At 48.3% G+C, this 20,080-nt stretch overlaps 8 protein-coding genes across 8 annotated transcripts; 6 read left to right on the top strand and 2 right to left on the bottom strand.

Moving 5' to 3' along the window:
* Nucleotides 1-467: 467 nt before the first annotated feature.
* Nucleotides 468-2,183, top strand: T310_6202 (Unspecific monooxygenase; the record flags this gene model as incomplete). Its single annotated transcript, XM_013470968.1, has 4 exons — nt 468-686; nt 739-1,372; nt 1,429-1,751; nt 1,809-2,183. The coding sequence occupies 4 exons, from the start codon at nt 468-470 to the stop codon at nt 2,181-2,183; spliced, it is 1,551 nt and encodes a 516-aa protein (XP_013326422.1).
* A 524-nt stretch (nt 2,184-2,707) lies between these two features.
* Nucleotides 2,708-5,055, top strand: T310_6201 (C6 transcription factor; the record flags this gene model as incomplete). The annotated part of the gene is made up of 5 exons (XM_013470967.1): nt 2,708-2,820; nt 2,880-2,993; nt 3,055-3,766; nt 3,845-4,078; nt 4,135-5,055. 5 exons carry the CDS (start codon nt 2,708-2,710, stop codon nt 5,053-5,055), a joined length of 2,094 nt encoding a protein of 697 aa, XP_013326421.1.
* Nucleotides 5,056-6,597: 1,542 nt separating this feature from the next.
* On the top strand, nt 6,598-7,645 carry T310_6200 (uncharacterized protein; the record flags this gene model as incomplete). Its single annotated transcript, XM_013470966.1, has 3 exons — nt 6,598-6,997; nt 7,094-7,218; nt 7,382-7,645. The coding sequence occupies 3 exons, from the start codon at nt 6,598-6,600 to the stop codon at nt 7,643-7,645; spliced, it is 789 nt and encodes a 262-aa protein (XP_013326420.1).
* A 198-nt stretch (nt 7,646-7,843) lies between these two features.
* Nucleotides 7,844-8,359, bottom strand: T310_6199 (uncharacterized protein; the record flags this gene model as incomplete). Its single annotated transcript, XM_013470965.1, has 1 exon — nt 7,844-8,359. The coding sequence occupies one exon, from the start codon at nt 8,357-8,359 to the stop codon at nt 7,844-7,846; it is 516 nt and encodes a 171-aa protein (XP_013326419.1).
* A 1,083-nt stretch (nt 8,360-9,442) lies between these two features.
* T310_6198 (uncharacterized protein) lies at nt 9,443-10,882 on the top strand (the record flags this gene model as incomplete). The annotated part of the gene is made up of 4 exons (XM_013470964.1): nt 9,443-9,470; nt 9,531-9,770; nt 9,823-10,095; nt 10,161-10,882. 4 exons carry the CDS (start codon nt 9,443-9,445, stop codon nt 10,880-10,882), a joined length of 1,263 nt encoding a protein of 420 aa, XP_013326418.1.
* A 2,292-nt stretch (nt 10,883-13,174) lies between these two features.
* T310_6197 (GPR1/FUN34/YaaH-class plasma membrane protein) lies at nt 13,175-14,303 on the top strand (the record flags this gene model as incomplete). Its single annotated transcript, XM_013470963.1, has 6 exons — nt 13,175-13,389; nt 13,422-13,526; nt 13,579-13,679; nt 13,740-13,844; nt 13,888-14,084; nt 14,148-14,303. 6 exons carry the CDS (start codon nt 13,175-13,177, stop codon nt 14,301-14,303), a joined length of 879 nt encoding a protein of 292 aa, XP_013326417.1.
* A 1,987-nt stretch (nt 14,304-16,290) lies between these two features.
* T310_6196 (Beta-glucosidase) lies at nt 16,291-18,831 on the top strand (the record flags this gene model as incomplete). Its single annotated transcript, XM_013470962.1, has 1 exon — nt 16,291-18,831. One exon carries the CDS (start codon nt 16,291-16,293, stop codon nt 18,829-18,831), a length of 2,541 nt encoding a protein of 846 aa, XP_013326416.1.
* A 270-nt stretch (nt 18,832-19,101) lies between these two features.
* Nucleotides 19,102-19,674, bottom strand: T310_6195 (Uncharacterized protein; the record flags this gene model as incomplete). The annotated part of the gene is made up of 2 exons (XM_013470961.1): nt 19,102-19,287; nt 19,345-19,674. The coding sequence occupies 2 exons, from the start codon at nt 19,672-19,674 to the stop codon at nt 19,102-19,104; spliced, it is 516 nt and encodes a 171-aa protein (XP_013326415.1).
* Between the last annotated feature and the right edge of the window lie 406 nt (nt 19,675-20,080).

Raw genomic sequence — 20,080 nt, 5'->3', positions numbered from 1 at the left:
CGCTCCTACCTCGCCCGCTGAGATCTGCCGTTTTGAAAAAACAGGCGGCCGAGAAACGAGCCTTGAAGCCTCAGATGAGCAAACAGCCCAAACCTTAGGCTGTACTAACAGGCTCCTCTGAAATGTATTATTGTCAAGATGGAGAGAGAGATTTTTTGCTAGCATGTCCATCGTCTGTCAAGCGCGGAACGGAAACCGCAACGCTGCGTTGGCGTGCGGAACGGGCTTCCGCGCTTCTCCAACGGGGTCCTGAAGAATGCTGTGCAACTCTCCCCGCAGAAGCAACGGAAAGCTCACCGCGATGACAGAAGCTGGGGCCAATCTCGACAGGATGCTTCTACCGAGTCGGTTGTTGGCGGTGCCGAACAGTGGCACATGCGTAACCACGAGGGCATATATATTTTCGCATAACGACACCAACTCCTGCCAAATGGCGCGACAGAATCGTGCTCAGCATTTTACTCATCATGGCCTACGAAACTCTCACCTTGACCGTTTTATCGGTCCTCTTCGTTCTTTATCGCTATCTCAACCAGACAGATATACCAAAGATCAAAGGACTCCCGGAAATCCCCGGAGTTCCGATCTTTGGTAGCCTGTTCCAACTCGGAGATTGTCACGCAAAAGTTGCGGCCAAGTGGGCGAAGAAGTATGGCCCTGTCTTCCAAGTTCGAATGGGAAATAAGGTAATGTAGTCTCCAAATGCTTCTGACAAGTTAACTGCTGACACGTACCAAGAGGATTGTTTTTGTCAACAGTTTCGAGTCAGTCAAACAGCTTTGGATCAAGGACCAATCTGCTCTCATCTCTCGCCCGACTTTCCACACCTTTCACGATGTTGTTTCAACTTCTCAGGGCTTCACCATCGGTACCTCTCCCTGGGATGAATCGTGCAAGCGCAGACGCAAAGCTGCCGCAACAGCCCTCAACCGGCCCGCAGTGCAATCTTATATGCCTATCATCGATCTCGAGTCCACCGCAAGTATCAAAGAACTCTTGATGGATAGCAATGGTGGAACCAGAGATATCAACCCCATTCCTTATTTCCAACGGTTTGCTCTCAACACCAGCCTCACCCTAAACTATGGGATTCGAATTGAGGGAAATATCGATGATGAATTGCTCCGCGAAATTGTTGCAGTGGAACGTGGTATATCCAATTTCAGAAGCACGAGTAACAATTGGCAAGACTATGTTCCGCTGCTTCGGATATTCCCCAAGTTGAATAAGGAGGCCGAGGAATTCAGAGTGCGCAGAGATCGGTACCTTACGCTTCTCTTGGATATGCTTAAGGAGAAGATTGCGCAAGGGACTGATAAACCGTGCATTACGGGAAATATTCTGAAAGATCCGGAGGCTAAACTCAATGACGGTAAGTTAATTGCGAAAGATTTGGTTGGTTGTCCACTAATGAATAACCCTTTCCAGCTGAGATTAAGTCGCTCTGCTTGACAATGGTATCGGCCGGCCTGGATACTGTTCCAGGAAACCTCGTCATGACATTGGCGTATCTGTCGTCCGAGGACGGTCAGAGAATCCAGCGCAAAGCTTACGACGAGATCATGAAGGTCTATCCTGATAACGATGCATGGGAGAAATGCCTTGTCGAGGAGAAAGTACCATATATAACTGCCTTAGTAAAGGAAACCCTCCGGTATTGGACTGTTATTCCCATCTGTCTCCCAAGGAAGAGCGTGAAGGATATCACATGGGGCAACGCGGTCATCCCGGCCGGTACCACCTTTTTCATGGTGAGATTGATCCCTTGTTGTCGAGAAGGAATTTGACTGACTTGTTCTCCCCTTCAGAATGCATGGGCGGCAGACTATGATGAAGACCACTTCCAGGAACCCCACAAATTCATCCCAGAGCGCTACCTTGACAACCCAGAGAGCTCGGGGACGCCACATTACGGCTATGGAGCAGGTTCAAGAATGTGTGCTGGATCGCATCTCGCGAACAGAGAGCTCTACACGGCCTTCATCAGACTCATCACGGCCTTTACAATTCACCCGTCTAAGGATCCCGCTGATCGACCAATTCTTGATGCCCTTGAGTGCAATGCAATCCCCACTGCGTTGACCACGGAGCCTAAACCGTTCAAAGTTGGATTCAAAGCCAGAGACCCAGCACTGCTGCAGCGGTGGATTGCAGAAAGCGAGCAACGGACCAAGGATCTCTGATTGATTGATCTAACGATTACTTATTGCTGCGTGTCATGTAAAATACGTAGAAGAGCGGTTGCCAGCTAGGGAGGAATTTATTACGCAGACACTGGAGTCCCTGAGGTTACAGGAGTCGATTACAGCGTATACGGAATTATAAGTCAGTTTTTTTATATTTAGCTCGAATCCCTCCAAATCAATTGTCGATTCTCTTTCTCTACTGTCGTAGCTGAAGTGATATTTCTGAATTGCAGTTGACTGAAGGACAGCGATCTGTTCAACACGCAGCGATAGATCGGGCCAGCAAGAGCGTTTTTACAGTGACCAAGTGAACCGATTCCTAAATATTAGATGCGGCTCAATCATTGCCTCGGTTTCTCAATAATAATAACGGCCCAGTTGGCTCCATGGTTCCAAACTGCGCCTAACACCTACCTTGGTTAGGGAGGATCTAACCCCGCATAAGATCTCCACACGCCGAGTTCCCCAACGTGAGCTGTTTCCTTCTTCCGCAGAAACGCCGACGCCTCAACATACTCAACATGACCTCGCAATCGCCAGGCGATGTAGACCAACAACAGACGAAACCTTCGGAAAGCAATAGTACTGTCGTGCCTGAGAAAAGAAAACGGAGCAAATATATTGCAAAAGCATGGTGAGCCATTCGCTAAATTTCTCCTTTTTCTCACCGACAGTTAAATAACATTGAAAAAGCAACGAATGCAAACGCCGCAAGATCAGATGCAACGGCCAGCAGCCGTGTCAGCGGTGTGGGCGTCGGATGGTTGAATGCATATACGCGGTGGATAGCAGTGTCAATGACAGCCAGTAAGTCTAAGAAGTGAGCCTTGTCCGAGAAAAGAAAGGCTGACAATAAATACTGTCGCAGAAATATTGAGCAATTGCTCCACCAGGTCCAAAGTCTTCAGGAACAGGTGAAAACGCTTTCGGGAACCGTAGACACCCTGGTCGCACGAGATGCGGCGCGGTCTTCTGGGTTTAGGAGTGAGCCTTTTCAGCGGCCGATCGCCAACGCAGAACGAGGAAAAGCATCTTCAGGCCAACAGCTCTCTTTCCATGGTCCCACGACTTCATCTTTCAGTTTCGGGATCGCCAGGCAGAGCCTACAGACTAGAGGAATCACCGAACTTGGCGATGAAGGCGAGGCCACGCAGGAACCCTCTCCCATGCCTTCCCCTTCACTGTCACCTCAAACGTTTGAATATCAGCAATCTATCGACCCGCTCTGGGCAATTAGCAAAGAGGAAGGAATCCGACTATGTCGCGTGTACGAGGAAGAGATGGGAATAATGTACCCAATTCTCGAGCTTGAACAAACTATAAGCCACGTGAATGCACTGTATACCCATCTCAGGACACCGTCATTGTCCAGATCCTCTCATGAAAGTGCATATAACCCGGAACAGCTTGACAACGACGACATCAATATCCTGAAATTAGTATTCGCCTGCGCGTTGACCGCTGAGGAGAGCGGCCACAGTGAACTAGGGATGAGGATCTTCAATAGTGTCAGAGACGTTGCAAACGATTCCATATGGAGCCCCCCTGATATCAAAAGGGCAATATTTCTAACCCTCATGGTGAGTTTCAAAGGTTAGACCCCTTCCCGTTGAAGGCAGTGGTATTGAAGAGCGCGCCAGTCTATCTTCTTCTTCCAGATAGATGAGGAAACGCTAGCCTGGAGGACGATCGGTACTGTTGTGCGCATGTGCTTGGAGATGGGCTTGCATAGGAGGGAAACCTTCACACGGCCGGCCATCCTAGCATTTGGCCGCGAGAGAGTCCTCAAGCTCTTCTGGTCAGTTTACACTCTTGATATGCGATGGAGCATCGGCACTGGAATGCCGTTCCATCTGGACCACAGTGATATAGATCCCTCGCTTCCCCAGCCGGTGAGTTGCAAAGATTTCAAGTATACCTCATAGGAGTCTCGCTTATCGCAATTTAGAACGGCGTACCCTATTTGACGGCCATGATTGGCTACAGCCGCATCGCGGAAAAGGTTTGGAAGTTCATTGCCAGCTCGAGCAGCAGCAATGAAATCAAAAAGGATGAAATGGCCTATTTGGATTGGCAGGTCCTCCAATGGGCAAAGTCGATCCCCGATTCCCTCAAACTGGTGAAACCTCAATCTACACAAAGTTCAACAACGGACTACCCCAACCGCGGCATCCGCCGTCTGCAGTGTTTACTCTATCTCCGTGCGAATCTGATGAGGATGCTCATCTACCGGCCGGTTTTGCATACAGGTGCGCAGATGGCGCGGAATCCTGTTGAGGCCACGACAGCCGTGGAGATTGCCAAGGATACGATCCAGTTCATCACACAGTTAAATAAGACGTCGGACATCTATCAACTTCAGCAGGTTGCCTTCAACTGGTTCCTCGTCTCCGCTGTTGCCGTTTTGTTTCTCGCCGTGGCACATGCTCCAGCTCAATTCAACAGCCAATGCAAGGATGAGTTCTACATGGCGCTTGAGCTCGTCAAGGGCTTCTCGATGAAGTCCTACATCTCACAGCGTCTGTGGAAATCTATCAAAAGTCTCAGAAAACTTGCTCCTCAGATAGGACTTCAGAAAAGTCGCCGTACGGCCACCGACTGTGGCAATGACACAAATGACCGAACAGTTGATGGCTATGGAGTCGTCAATTCACAGGAGCCTGTTCGTGATCCAGGCCCGCAGGACGAGTTTCTCCTCGACGGAACGCAGATGAGCCGCGAACTCATGGACTGGTTCGAAGCAATGGGAGAGTCAGGAAACTCGACAGACGTCCCTAACTTGTTCAATGTAGAATCGTTGGACTCCGGTGAGAGTTATATGTCTGGATACGGGAGTGAACTGGCTAGTATACTCAAAGACTGTTTTTAGCCTTTAAAAGCCTGTTGACACAATATAAATCTCTCCGCCGCTTGGAAATTATTTGGGCTAGGGGGAAGTGTAAGAAAATACTACTCGTCATAGCCGGTTTCCAGTAACACGCAGGCTCTGGACAATGTGAACAACTTTTTCTAAAGAAAAATGAAGGAAAAAAAATTCAAGAGACTGCTGTTCAAGCGCGTATCTGCTCCGCGTGTCTTAAACTTTCTTCAGAACCAATGAGCTGGCTCCTTTCCAGCCATTCGGACAATTCTCCCCGGATTACCCCAGATTCGCTACCCCGCACAATCGCGGAATCATCGGTTCTTCAATCCGCGCCTGGTCTGTTACCTTTCGGAACAAATCCGAATTGCACACGTATCCAAGCAACGGGAAACACCAGCTCTTCACTGTAAATGTAATGCACAGGTCACTACGCAGGGAATGCTCTCCGAAGTATCCCTCGCGTCTCTTGAATGATGTGGCAGTGATGAGCTGGCCAAGCTACACATTAGCAAATTAGCTGCAATGTTCTCCTTGTTTCATGACTTCTTCGAACGCAGTTGGTTTCCTGTCAGTCATCAGGATTGAAGTGTCGTTCCGCAGATGAAATGCAATTATGTACGCCTTTACAAGATCGAAGATCGAGAGAATTGTCAAGGAAAACATTTATTCGGTTGATCCGACACTGAAGGTTATTAACAACTAGTAACTTAACCCAGGAATATCTCAACGCATACACTCTTTTTGCCGCTACTCGTACAAGAACAGTAGTATAGACGGTCCTGTGTTGTAGTACTTCCCATACATGCGGCTAGCGAGGGCGGAAGTTAGGGAGATTTCGTGAATTTCATCACGCAGAGAGAGAGATGATGGATTTTGCTGTGGAATATATCGACGTGTATTTCCCTCTCACTCACTCACTCTCTTTTTTTTGTGTGTGTTTTTGTTGTTAAAGCATATGTGTGACAGCATGTGACAGCATATCTAATATATATATCTTCTCGAGTTCCAAATATGGTTTCCCTGGTTTTTAGGAGATACGCAAAGTAATCAGTATATGAGGACAATGAGCTGAGTATATAATCAAAAGAAAGCTTTTGTTTACGCTCGTACAGGCATATAGTTGTTCAGTCAGCCGGTCATCTGAACATGGCTGTTGGCAGAATCGACTCGCAGTCTGGGAGTACGGCGTAGTGGAGCTTAGTACTCCGTACTCCGTACAGAGTAAATGCCGACGAATGGAATGAGATCCAGCAGCGGGTCCTGCAGATTGCTGACAATGGGATTCCCGATCTTGGAATAGCGTTTCTCTTAGAACAATTCTGGCTGCTATCGTTGTCAACCAAATGATTTACTCCGTACGGCATTTCAAAATTTCCCCGGCTCCGTTCGATGATGGCATATGGTCATAGACAAGACAAAAAAATATTATAAAGGAGGACTCATTGCGATTTCATTTCTGTATTTTAAAATGTTTCATCACTGGAGGTTTTCAGAAAATCTGTTCTTTTGTCCTACGCACATATTCTGTATACCAACCTCGTGTTCGATATGGGAAACATTATATCGTTTATTCGCTCTAGGTTCCCCCATCCTCCCACGCTCACTGAGAATGATATTCCCCCTCTCAATGGCCGTGTGCTCATAGTCACCGGCGGTTATTCGGGTTGCGGGCTTGAGCTGGTCAAGATGCTTTTCCATGCTGGTGGCAAGGTCTACATCGCTGGTCGTTCCAGGCAGAAGGCAGAAGCAGCAATCAATAAGATTCTTGGCAGCGCTGCTGCGCCTGCGGACGGTGTTTCGAAAAAGGACAGAGAAAATAACCTTGCTTTTCTTCAGCTTGATCTGGCCGATCTGACGACCATCAAGGACTCTGCCAGAGAGTTTCTCGACAAAGAAGACAGGTTGGACATTATCCTGCAAGCAGGAGTCATGCTGCCTCCACCGGATAGTGTGACAGCTCAGGGATTCGAGATGCAGCTGGGAGTCAATGCGCTGGGGCCGTGGCTGTTTTAATATTTCCTGACGCCACTTTCTTTGAAGACAGCTGCAAGAGAGGATGTCCCCAAATTCTCCACGCGAGTTATCTTTGTCACCTCGAATGCCCACAGCGGAGGTCCCGCGCCGGATGGGGTGAATTGGGAGGATCTCAACCTGACCACTTCCAAGAAAGTGGGTGTAGCCTGGAATCTGAAACGGTATGGGCAGAGCAAAGCCATGAACGTGATGCATGCCCATGAACGTGATGCATGCCCATGAACTGGCAAGGAGATATGCAAGCCAGGGGTTAATCGCCCTTTCTGTGCACCCAGGAGCCCTCAAAACAAACCTTCAGCGGAATTTACCCTGGTGGCTGGACGCGATCTTTGCATCAACAAGATACTCTCCTAGATACGGCGCGTTGTCCGAATTTTATGCAGGCTTCAACTCCGAAGTTGATACGACCATGATAGAAGACGGTGGAAGGAATGGCGGATATGTTCTACCATGGGGACGGTTCGGGCAATGTGCAAGCCATGTATTCGAAGGTCTGACCGAAAGGAACACAGGCGAAAGATTGTGGAACATGTGCGAAGAGATGCTGAAAGACTATATGTGACTATGTGACTTTCATTTGGACAGAGGATGTTGGTAGTATGTATGCAAATACATGTATTGTGTGATTGCTCCTTTTTGTAACAATTTGAATTTTGCGTGGTGTACAGTACACAGACCTTTATTCCGCAATCAAGAAATTCTCGCACAATATAGCCTTCTATTGAAAGACGCATGCATCCAGTACATTTGCAATCCTAATTTAGGATGCAATATGGGTGGCCAACGCCTCGAACTTCCTGTCAAGCTCCTTTGCCGCAGATTGGAGCTTTTCATCTGGATTGACACTCGCGATTAGACTGCTTGGCAAAACGTATACCACCTCTGTCCCCTTGCGGCCTTCCAATTCCTTGAGAAGCAACTCAACAGGGACATGAAGCCCAGAATTCAGGTCGTGCTTGAGCATGGTGATCGCCACGAAAGGATTTCCAAGCAGCACTCTCTTCATCCGCAGTCCATTTCCAATACCAAACAGTTGAATCCATTGACCGTGGTCGAACTCATGAAATTGAATGAAACCGTGGGGGCCAACATGTGTCGAGAAATACTCTGAAAAGCCATCCTTGGTAATGTCGCCGCTGGCATTGAGAGAATCTAGACTAGCAGGACCACTGGGCTGAATTTCTTTGTTGAGGCGGTCGAGGACAACATCGTAGGATGTCGAAGTTGTAAGCGTAATGCGTTTGCCGGTGAACGTATTTATTTGTCTCTGAGCCATTGTCCGAGACGCAGTGACTGTGGCTGGTTAAAACTGAGTGTGAACAGTATCTGGGGTTTCTTGCTTCGAATTGTGTGGAGATATTGGCGGAAATCATACAGAGTATATATATAATAAAAACGTAGATCTCGGTGGAGAACTTATCTCAATTTTTCTAATACAACGACAGCGAAGCTCTAGAAATACGTGGCTGAAAATACTACGAAATCTGTCATGGGGTTGAGGTCATGCTGACCTGACTAACTTCGGCTATCAACTGATGTGTGCGTGAAGTGACATGACAGATAAACCTCGGTTATTTCCATGGTTTTAACTGATTACTGATCATGAAATCTTGGACACATGGTATTGGGAACCGGATATTCAACCGTTACTGGCATCTTGCGATGATACGCCAGGAATGTTTTGTTTCGAACGTGTCTGCTGAATTGCTGTAATCTTGCCGCCCTTTTTTACTCTGAATCTTGTATAGTATTCGATGCATTCTCAAAGCAGCTTCTATGAATAACTTCATATTATAAGCTCTTTATAGGCTGTATATTCAACAGATGTACATTAGGCTATTGTATGCCAGCAGTAAATGACCCTAGGTACCTCCCTAAATAGGTAGGTCTATGGCAACGGCGGGGGACTATTCCAAAAGTGGTAAGGACCCTGGATCTGCGACAGGCCCACTTGATGGCAGAACCTAAAATAACATAAAAAGGGTCCATCCAGCGAACATACACTACCTACACAGCACCCTTTTGGCCCTGTATTGAAAACAATGCCATCAGTACGAGTTTTAATTACTTGTGAGTGCATATACACATAGCTGTAGAGTAGAGAACTCTGCGCGATCCCGGCTGTGGATGGCTTACATAGGAGTACAATAGGGCTTGGGTCCGCCCGCGATCAGATCTCTGGGGACGCGCAATGAGCTGGCGGCTGCAGCCAATAGGATATTACCTATTTCTCAGCAATATCAATGCTCGTCCTCAGCCTTAGTAAGCGCTCATATTTAGAAAATAAATGTGAATAAGAAAAATAAAATTCTGTTTTTCCAGTCATTTCTGGTGTGATTGAGGGGTGTGTCACGTCACGATGCTTCGATTCTGTGTGTTGTTTCTTGGTACGTATATTGTTGACAACTGATGCGGTGTCATCGAAGGGTTGACAACTTACATCCCAGGCCTTCTTTCTGCTTTTTTCTTCCGAGTGCAGGCAGACAGTGTCCCTGCCTCGGTGTTCATTCTTCCTCTGGATAATGGTTCGGCGAACTATACCTTCGCGCTGAACCTTCCAGCGAATTCGGATGATATCTACTTTCATCTCTCTGGCCCTGCCAGCTATTCCTGGATAGCTGTCGGTACTGGGAGAGAGATGAAGGACTCTATGATGTTTATTGTCTACTCGAACGCACAAGGCGATGGTCAGCTATTTCCTTGATCTTCCTGGTTTCTCCCTGCTAAACCAGAATATAGGCGTCACTGTCAGCCCCCGACTTTCCTCCGGGGAAACGGAACCGGTTTTCTCGTCCTCGCTGAATGTAGATGAACTTCCTGGCACTGGCCTGTCAGACAACACTATGATTGTGAATGGGCGATGTTCGAACTGTCGGCGGTGGAAGACAGGTTCTCTGGACCTGACTTCTAGGACTCAACCATGGATCTACGCGCTGGGGCCGCATTCTGGGAACAGTGAGCTCCTCAAAAGTGATTCAAAGACGGCCAGCATCGAACGTCATTCTGAGTATGGTCAGTGACTGCTTAACCGTCTCGTTCTGTTGCTTCGAAACTTACATTTGTCACTCCGTCAACAGGGAGATTCACCATGGACATGGTCCTCGCGACAGGAGGCACGGGAGGTCTTCCCACATCGTTCACGACCGCTGTAGGATCCTCTGAGGATGGGAAACCCCATTACGATAGCAACTGGCCCAGCATTCTCCATGCCCTTGCCATTTGCGCTGCGTTCGTGCTTCTTATGCCTACTGGAGTCTTCGTCCTCCGTGTCTTCCCAGCAAGCGTGCGTTGGCACTGGGTGAATCAGTCCTTGGCTTCGATACTGGCGATTGCCGGAGGAATGCTTGGTGTATACCTGAGCACGATGTTCACCAAGTCGCAATCATTTGGATCGTCTCACCAGATTATTGGCCTCGTCTGTCTTGCTGCTGTGGTGGTACAGTGGGGCTTGGGATTCTGGCATCATCGACTCTTCAAGATCATCAAGCGACCAACTAGATACGGCCCGATTCACCGATACTTCGGTCGGATTATCCTCGTGCTCGCCGTTGTGAATGGTGGGATCGGTCTGACGTGGTCTTATGCGTCTACCCGCGTCGTCGTCGGCTATATAATCGTGGTAGTTGTCGTCGGCATCACGGTTATCGCCGCCGTTGTGTGGAAGAGATTCACCTCACGATCCAGGAAAAAGGATGGATTGATGAGTGAAGGTCTTGGTGGACAATATCAAGGTGGCTATGATTCGAATATTCATCTGGCATCGTATCCGGAGCAGCAATACAATGATCGTTTTCAGTAAGAATGAAAATGCGATGAAAACTCCGGTGGGATCCATGGCAGGACACAGATCTACTTCTAATTAAAGTTTGTATTATTAATTTTATTACTTGTTTGCATGGGATGGGCACCAAATATGTGTGGATTTACAATGGGAAAGGGTTTTTGTCGGAACATAAAGACTTAGCCTTGGATGTGTGAGAAGCTCGTTTTTTGTTCGGAGATATATTCACTAGAGCTTCCGAATCAGCTTTTTTCGAATTCGACATGGAGAATTAGCCATGATGACTCGCATCGAAGGCTTATATATTGATGGACCCCTTCTACTAATATCAGTTCCATGACATGGTGTTATTGAAGTATTGCACATCTCTACCTGCATACCGATGGGCGTTGTATCTCCTCCTTTTGGTGCCTGCAAGAACAATATGCCGACAAATCATGCCGATTCAATCAGCCGAAGTTAGGGCCAAACAACAAAGATGACATGGGTGGCTCGCATACTCCGGAGTAGTGACTTGCTACTAGTCTGAGACCGCGATTGCTAGTTTGGGTTAACAAGTGAGCGAGAGGATTTGCAAAGTTGTGGATTCTCAAATCGACTCGTAGGGAGACATGTGATTATTCCTATAGATGCTGCGTGTGGCAACTCAGACCAATTCCTGCCCATTCTGCCCATTACATTACGTAAATCAAAGTGGATGTTACACAAATATAACTATTTGGCAAGATTTGCGTCTGTTGACGCTCAGACTGTTGATCCTCTGATCGAAACCTGTTGTGAGATTTTAGTTTCTAATGATGGCCGGGGGATTAATATATTTTTCATTCGCATCACTACATCACGGTATTAAGTTCAAATAATGTTTATTATTAGTCGTAAAGATATATTGTAGAAGGATCATAGAGATTTCTTTACTTCAGACGAAACGAACAAAGTAAATATTTGTATTAGTGAAATAAGGAAGGTCTTTCACAGCACAATGTCATTAATAATCTGGTTTCTGTATGTCGGAGTAGTCATGCTTGGAAAAGTGATAAGAGGTCTGAGCGCCAAAGACCTATGGCATAATTATCGATTCAATAATAGACTTGTTCAGGTAGAAAGGAACACCATCTTCCTGCTAAATGATTCATCGAACCCCTCTGTTAACCGCCATAGCTGGGATGGTACAACAGCAGCTCTCTATATTGAGCTCTGCGATTGGCCCGCCTGCGTAGATCCTCTAGCTAAGTATAACGCCAGAAGTCGCTAATATTAGATGATCTCAGCCCATCGATGTCGTGACAAGCTCATGGGGCTACACATAGGTAGCCGGCGGATGGATCAGTCTAAGCTTAGTCACGAAGTTTGTCTCGAGCTAAAAATTCCTACACCGGTATAGGCTGTGGAGTTCTGTGCAGTCTTTTGGCTGGCCAAACCCCGGAAAGTCCTGACTGGGGTAATGACTTCGAGATGTTGCATAAGCGAGCTATCACCCCTCCTCCTTATCTGCAGATCTAGTCGTGAGTGCTGCGCTTGATGATAGTTTGCCGTGGATTTGTAAGCCCTGATTTATAATGTTGAAAATGAGCTCGCATTCAACGTAGCTGTCTGCTGCAATGGAGAAGCTCCAGATTTTGTTATCCAGACGTATTATAGGCTATTCTCCTCAGAACTGCAAACATCTAGTACTCTAAAAACAAACTTCTTTGTTTGATTATTTAAGGGGTGTCATTCCTCAAAGTTCCGAGGTTCAGTCCTCTATTAAGATGTCCATGGCGAGCTTTGGAGCGCCAGCTAAAATTTACTTCACTGAACCATGCCCCTACCAACGCATTGCTGATCACATATCAAACTTAGCGCTATGCACAACACACAAGACGACTTAGCAGGGATGTCAACATAGACCATCGATGGTAGTCTAGTTTTCCTGTTCATGTATCATGCCAAAGATGTGACCTCTGGCCCAATGAAGTCCTCGAGCACTGTCGCAATTCAACTTATGATCCTCCTCAGAGAGCTTTCTGGCTTGCATAATTCCAAAAACAGTAGAATCCAAGTTCATGTGATCATGCCCAAGAAAACAAACCTCATCATAGTCAGTTTTGTCGCCATTTGATCGACAGATTTGCGTGAGAAGCTTAGTAAAGGTATAGAAATTGTGTATGTAGGAGGTACTTCTGTAGTTATATAGACGTGTTGTGTCCTTCTATTCTCTGGCATTTTTCAGAAAAAACGATTCAAGTTTCAAACTCGTCTTCTACGGGCATTCACACTCGTAACTTCCAATCAACGCACCAGTTTTAGGGTTATACCTCTACATTGCCGACCATGGCGGACATCGAAAAAGCCGCGGGGCAGGACAACGGCCAGAACACAGCCAAATACGACTTGCCAGCCGACACCAACCGGGATGAAGCCCTTGAGAGGATCAGGGCCACAGGAAGCCTCTCCATCTCCCCGGAACTCTTTGAGAAGATCTATCTTTCTCCCAAGAATACTGTCAAGGGTGATCTCCGATCCATTCTCGGAAACCCTACACCTCTGTGAGTCTTCCGTCACACTTACAAGAGCATAGTCTGACTGGGTATAGTGGCCTCGCCGGATTTCTCTTGAGTCTGAGTCCGCTCTCTGCTGAACTCCTCGGATGGAGAGGCGCGGGTGGCGACGGCGCTGCGACTATGTTAGTATATTCCTTGTAATTTGCACAAACATAGAAGCTGACAAGGCGACAGTGGAGTCTTCTACTTCACCGGTGGACTCCTGTTGACGATTGCGGCTGTCCTAGAATTCATCCTCGGAAACACCTTCATTTTTGTCGTGTTTGGCACTTACGGTTCGGCTACATCTCATTGAAAAAAAAAAACTGAATGCATAACTAACAGATGAGTGACAGGTGGATTTTTCCTCTCCCTCGCCGGAACCTTGACGCCATCCAACGGTGCTGCTGCTGCTTATGAGCCCAGCGATCCAACGAACCCTGGATTCCATGCATCATTCGGTATGGCATCATTCCCGTTCTCGACTTGTACATACAGTGTCAGCTAACCAGAGTCCTGTCGTAGCATTTTATTTCCTCTTCATCGGAATTCTCACCTTCTTCTTTTTCCTGGCCAGTCTGAGAACGAATGTCGCCTTTGTGACCATTCTCTTCACCCTCACCATTGGTTTTGAGGCACTGGCTGGCGCGTATTGGCAGCTCGCAAACGGGAACGTTCAACTAGCGCACAGGCTGCAGATTGTGAGTCGATCCTTACTTGACAAGTAGCTCATATTCGAAGCACATCCACTAACAATACTTCAGACTGGTGGATCCTTCACATTTGTCACGATCATCGCTGGCTGGTATCTTATCTTTGTGCAGATTCTGGCCGCTGTGGACTTCCCACTTGCGCTTCCTGTCGGAGACCTGAGTCACATCATCAAGGGCAGAAGTGACAAGGCAGAGAAGACTGAATAAATACTCATATAATGGGAAATGCCGACAGCAAAACGACAGCTTCGCACTGGACGATGACGATAATGGACGAACGAATGCTTGATGGAGGCTTTGGAATGACTCCTGACAACGATCATAGGCCGTAATTCACTGTTTCCCTCGAACATCAAGATTTAGGAATTGCTAATGTTACTCATGATATGCTTAATTCCAGGTCTCTATGGAACTCTTCGAGTAGACAATTCGTAAAGGTTAAAAAACTCTAGTTGTAAGGGAAAGAAGATATAAAACAAAAATCTGTTATCAGGAATATTACCCTTATAAAAAATCACAGACAATCACTTTGCTCGAAGAGGTTTTAGATTATATATATGCTGATCAGTAAGGTTGGTTTATTAAAACTGCACTACTTCACTACTTGTAGAGAAAATGTTAACAATCACTTGTGTAGCCTCCTCGTTCGTTCGTACAGCAGACAGCATCGTGATATACCTTAACCGTCCAGAGAAATGCTATATCGGAGAGATACGAACTTGTACCTCTGTTATTTAATTGTTTTATTCTTCACTGCGTCTTTTTGGCCTCGAAAGTCCCACTGACGGGCATGGTGAGTGCGTTCTTCTGTTTCACCATGGCTAGTTTTTTTTTTCGCTGACTGCAAGCTCCTTCTTTATCACATATCGCCGTCCTCTACTCCGTAGATAGAGATGGATCCTACCCTTCGAAGTCGTCATTGTCAGAAATTATCTTCGGCATCATTTTCCGGCTTTTAAGGGCTTTTCGGCGTCGTCTCCGGGGGCTAGCTTCCGCTAGCTCCACTTATCCTGTAGGCTAGCCTTTCAAGGAGATGATCGGCACCGAAATGGGGCGTATAATGGTCTGTGCCCATGGGGGTCCCAATCGCGGGCATGAAGATGCGGGGAGAAGCCCTGGGAGCGTCAGTGACCAGAAGATTAAGTGACCTTGAACAAGAATACAGAAAAAACAAACGATATTATAGAATATGCTATCTATCATATTATCCAAATTCATCGGTTGAGAGATGCCTGTAATTACGGCAACAGTGGTGTGGTATGAAGTCTGCTTGCAAACAGTCTATGTGGTACCATAGTGATCAAGAATTTTGGTATGAATAGTAGTAGGAATGATCTCTGGAAACCTTGATCCCTACGAGGTCCATGATCTACGCCCGGCGAACTCAGAGAAGAACCTCATGCCTAATCCTGACAAGTTTAGCAGCAAATGTTTACTCCGTATAGAGATTGAACAATCCCGTCCGTAGCACGATTCTTCTGGAATAGTTCTTTGTTGAAGACACACATCACCCGGGGAGAATACAGAGTACCGGTTCATTTAGTCTGGGAACAGCGATACTCCGCGAAAATCCCCACACTTATGTTATGGATCGACAGGAAATAACAGCAAACCCTCAAACGTTAAACCATTCAAATATGTTGCAAACAATTCAGACTACCTTGAGACAACAGCTCATCAAGGCACAACGATAGGCTAGTGTCAAAACTAAAAGTTGTAGAATAAGACAGCTATACCTAATTGGTAGTTTATGGTCAATATCGATACCAAAATAACCAATCACGCTGATAGAGTGATTGAATATTTATAATCGAGCGCTCAGTCGCATACGGAATCTCCTCCAGCATAACTTGTGCCGAATATTATATCCGATCCAGCATTACAGGCTATTGCAGCGACGAAGGACAGTTGTACAACTGTCGATCAATGACTTCAGTTGTATCTTCGCCTCGCGTGGCCGCATGTGGAGGTTCTGGAAATCAGTTTCCTATCCCGGAAATTCGTCAACCAGATCATTACCAAGCAAGATTACCCCGCATCGCATCGAGATCAGCTCTTGTAAGCCGGAATGATTATTCCATGATAATCAGGTCGCAGAAGACGATATATAAACCGGCGACAATGCATGAAACAGGAGAGTCTGCTTCCAGTCGCCTTCATGCGGAGACATTAACGTGGTGGTATATGCTCCATCATGCAGTTCCTCGTGCCTCTCCTGCTGTTTCTCTCACTCTGCTTAGGCCAACAAAATGAAGGATCTGTATACACCCCCCGGATAAGCTCAGGCTATGGCAATTGGTCTGAAGCATACAGAAAAGCCCGCGAATTCGTCTGTCAGTTAACGTTGACCGAAAAAGTCAACCTCACAACGCAAGTCGGCACGGGCCAGACCCAAGGCTACGACATTGGCATCATCCCCCGGCTGAACTTTCGAGGATTTGCGGCTGATGACTCGCCCTCCGGCGTGCGAGGAACCGACTATTCCTCCGCCTTTGCGGCGGGACTTAACCTGGCCATGTCCTGGGATAGAGAGCTAATCTATGCTCAATCATACGCCAACGGAGCGGAGCACAAGGGCAAAGGCGTCAATATCGTCTATGCCCCCGTGGCCGGTCCGCTGGGGCGAGCGCCAACCGGGGGGCGCATTTTCGAGAGCTACTCTCCAGATCCGTATCTCTCAGGGATCGCCTTCGGGACATCGATTGCAGGAATGCAGGCTGCCGGAGTGATCGCCGTCGGGAAACACTTCATCCTCTATGAGCAGGAGCATTTCCGCCAAGTCATCGAATGGAACTCGTACGGGCTGGGCCCGAATATCACGGAGCCGTACTCGTCGAACTGTGATGACCGGACTTTGCACGAGCTCTATCTGTTCCCGTGGTACGACGCTGTATACAGCGGCATGGCCGGGGTGATGTGTTCCTACAACCAGATCAACAATACCCAGGCGTGCCAGAACAATCACATCCTGAATGACATCCTCAAGGGCGAACTCGGCTTCCAGGGGTTTGTGACCAGCGACGACGGGTCCCAGCACGACGGAGTCCTCACCGCGCTGGCAGGAATGGACATGACTATTCCTGGAGAGACCTCTCCGAACGGTATCGCCGGGCTAGGGATCTCATTCTGGGGGCCCAATCTCACCATGGCCGTGCTCAATGGCAGCGTGCCCGAGTGGCGGCTTGACGACATGGCCACCAGGATTATGGCTGCTTACTACTACCTCGGCCAGGACCAGGATTTCCCACCACTGAGCTTTGCAGCAGCAGATTACTCTACGTACGGATACGAGTATCCGCAAGCGCAGGTCGACTACACGCAGATCAACTGGCACGTCGATGTGCGTCAGAATCACTCTCAGATCATCCGTGCGGTGGGCGCCAACTCGATCGTGCTGCTGAAGAATAACAACGGCACGCTTCCTCTCAGGAAACCCAGACAGATTGCCGTCATCGGCGAGGATGCTGGTCCTTCGCCCTACGGTCCCAACGGCTGCACTGATCGGGGCTGCGTTAATGGCACGCTTGCGATGGGCTGGGGGAGTGGTAGCACAAATTTCCCGTATCTGGTCGACCCCTTGTCTGCCATCCAGCAGCGGGCGTTGAAAGACGGTACCGAAGTGCAATATGTCTTGAATAATTTCGCCACTGCGCAGATCGACTCTGTAGCGTCGCAAGCCACCGTGTGTCTCGTGTTCATCAATGCCGATAGCGGAGAGGGATATATCGAGGTGGGCGGCAACTACGGCGACAGGAACAATCTCACGGCATGGCTGGGCGGAGATGCTCTCGTCCAACGGGTTGCTGCGAACTGCAGTCAGACGGCGGTCATCATCCATGCGCCAGGGCCCATTCTGATGGAGGACTGGATCGACCACCCGAATGTGACGGCGGTGCTCTTTGCCGGGCTCCCGGGACAGGAAAGCGGGAATTTGCTGGTCGACGTGCTGTACGGCGACGTCAACCCATCTGGCAAACTTCCCTGGACCGTGGGCAAGGCTCGCGAGGACTACGGGACTGATGTGTTGTATGAACCCAAAGGGCCAGTGCCGCAGATCGACTTCACAGAGGGCCTGTTCATCGACTATCGCTGGTTCGACAAGCAGGGCATCGATCCTCGCTTTGAATTCGGCTTTGGGCTGAGCTACACGACGTTCGACTATCAGAACCTCAGCATCGAGACCTTAAAAGCCTCTCCAGCGACAGCAACAACCACATCGCCAGTAGCTTCAACCACCGTCAATCCTTCTAGGTGCCCGACCACCAGCCTCAATCCGTCCGACTACACGTTTCCATCGACGATCAGCTCGCTGACGAATTACATCTACCCGTACATCGCTCCCAATGCGACAATCTCTACCGCTGCCGCCGGTACACCGACGCCCACTATCATCCCGGAGGCAGCAGGTCCTCAGGGAGGAAACCCGGCGTTGTACGATGTGCTGTACCGGGTGACATTGACGCTGAAGAACAACGGAACCGTTGCGGGGCAAGAGGTGGCCCAGCTGTATCTGGACTTGGACAATGGGGAGCCCAGTCGCCAGCTTCGGGGGTTCAACAAGACGTTCCTGCAGGCCGGGGAGACCAAGGACGTCACGTTTGATCTGCGGAGGAGAGATGTGGCGATTTGGGATGTTGTGAAGCAGGAGTGGGTCGAGGTCAAGAAACTGGGGACAAAGATTGGGGTGTATGTTGGGGCCAGCTCGAGGGATTTGCGTCTGACGGGGGAGATCTGAGCTGAGATTTCTTTCGAGAGAGAATACCTACAATTTTAATACTAGTCCATTGATTGGTCAGTGCTACCGCTTCCAAACCATGTTCGATGGATTGAAGCTTGTAATAGATTGTTTGGCATGACGTTAGTCCATCTTAATAGTGGATCTCAATTCATCATCACGTTCAACTTCATTTCCTATTTAAAAGCAAACTTCATTCAAATCATTGCCGTTGCTTGCTCAATTGTAAAGTCAACATTCCATTCCGTTCGCCATTTCATATCCTCGTCATTAAAACGCAGCAATCGCACTGGAAAACGCCGCATCAATCGAAGTCGTGGCATTGGCAATGGTGCTCGCGTCCGACGAAGTAGCCTTGGACTCGAGCGCGCTGGTAAGTTGGTCGGTCAGATTCTTCAGCGTGGTCAGGCTGGACTGGACCTGGCTGGTGTAGCCGATGGCTGCGACTTGGGGTTCCTGTATTCGTGAGTATCTTAAACGAGACTCGTCTGATCTAAGGGCTGATGAACCTACCTTCTGAACAAGATCGTTCAGCGTAGTGGTAATCTGCGGCTCCAGGGTGAGGACTTCATTGGTCACGCTGGTGCTGTCGCTGGCACCAAAAGGAGCCGATGCGTCGGTGTCGTTTATGGCCGTCTTGATGGCATTCTCGACGTTTGTCACATCGCCGAGAAGCGGGATGGCGGACAGGACAGAGCCATCCCAGCCGGTGATGTCCTTCTGGAGCGTGGTCAGGTCGTTGCCAATCGTCGTCAGGTCAGTCAGGACAGAGCGCTTGACGATGGGGCCAGCGGCGACCAGACTGAAGCTGAGAACGAGGGCAGTCACGGTGTTGGGCAGCATTTTGGTGGAATGAATTAGTGAGAGAAGCTTTGTAAAAAGATCAACAGGAGCCTACTTGATCGAGTAGTGATTGCCACTTGGCAGACGAAGGATGAGAGGAAATTAGGCCCCTTTTATACTATACGACACCGTCTACTTCTCGCCCGCGGAAATTACTGCGTAACAACTAATTCTACCTTCGACTTCGACTTCTCTGTCTCTGTCTAGGCCATCTCATCATCACCCTGGTCGATGGCGGAACTAACCTGTGCGACTGCGGAAGGGAAGATTTCGCAATAATGGATAAATTTGTCGAACGACATGTAACGGTAACCCCGCTAAGGCGATCATATGAGCAAGATATGCGTTTACGGAATTGCTTCAGCGGCTAGAGGCATACGTGGGACATTGATTGTTTGGCTAGAGA

Source organism: Rasamsonia emersonii (genome assembly GCF_000968595.1).
Source record: "Rasamsonia emersonii CBS 393.64 chromosome Unknown ctg1118621760373, whole genome shotgun sequence".
In the NCBI taxonomy this organism is placed as follows: domain Eukaryota; kingdom Fungi; phylum Ascomycota; class Eurotiomycetes; order Eurotiales; family Trichocomaceae; genus Rasamsonia; species Rasamsonia emersonii.
This window is presented reverse-complemented; position numbering and strand designations above follow the sequence as displayed.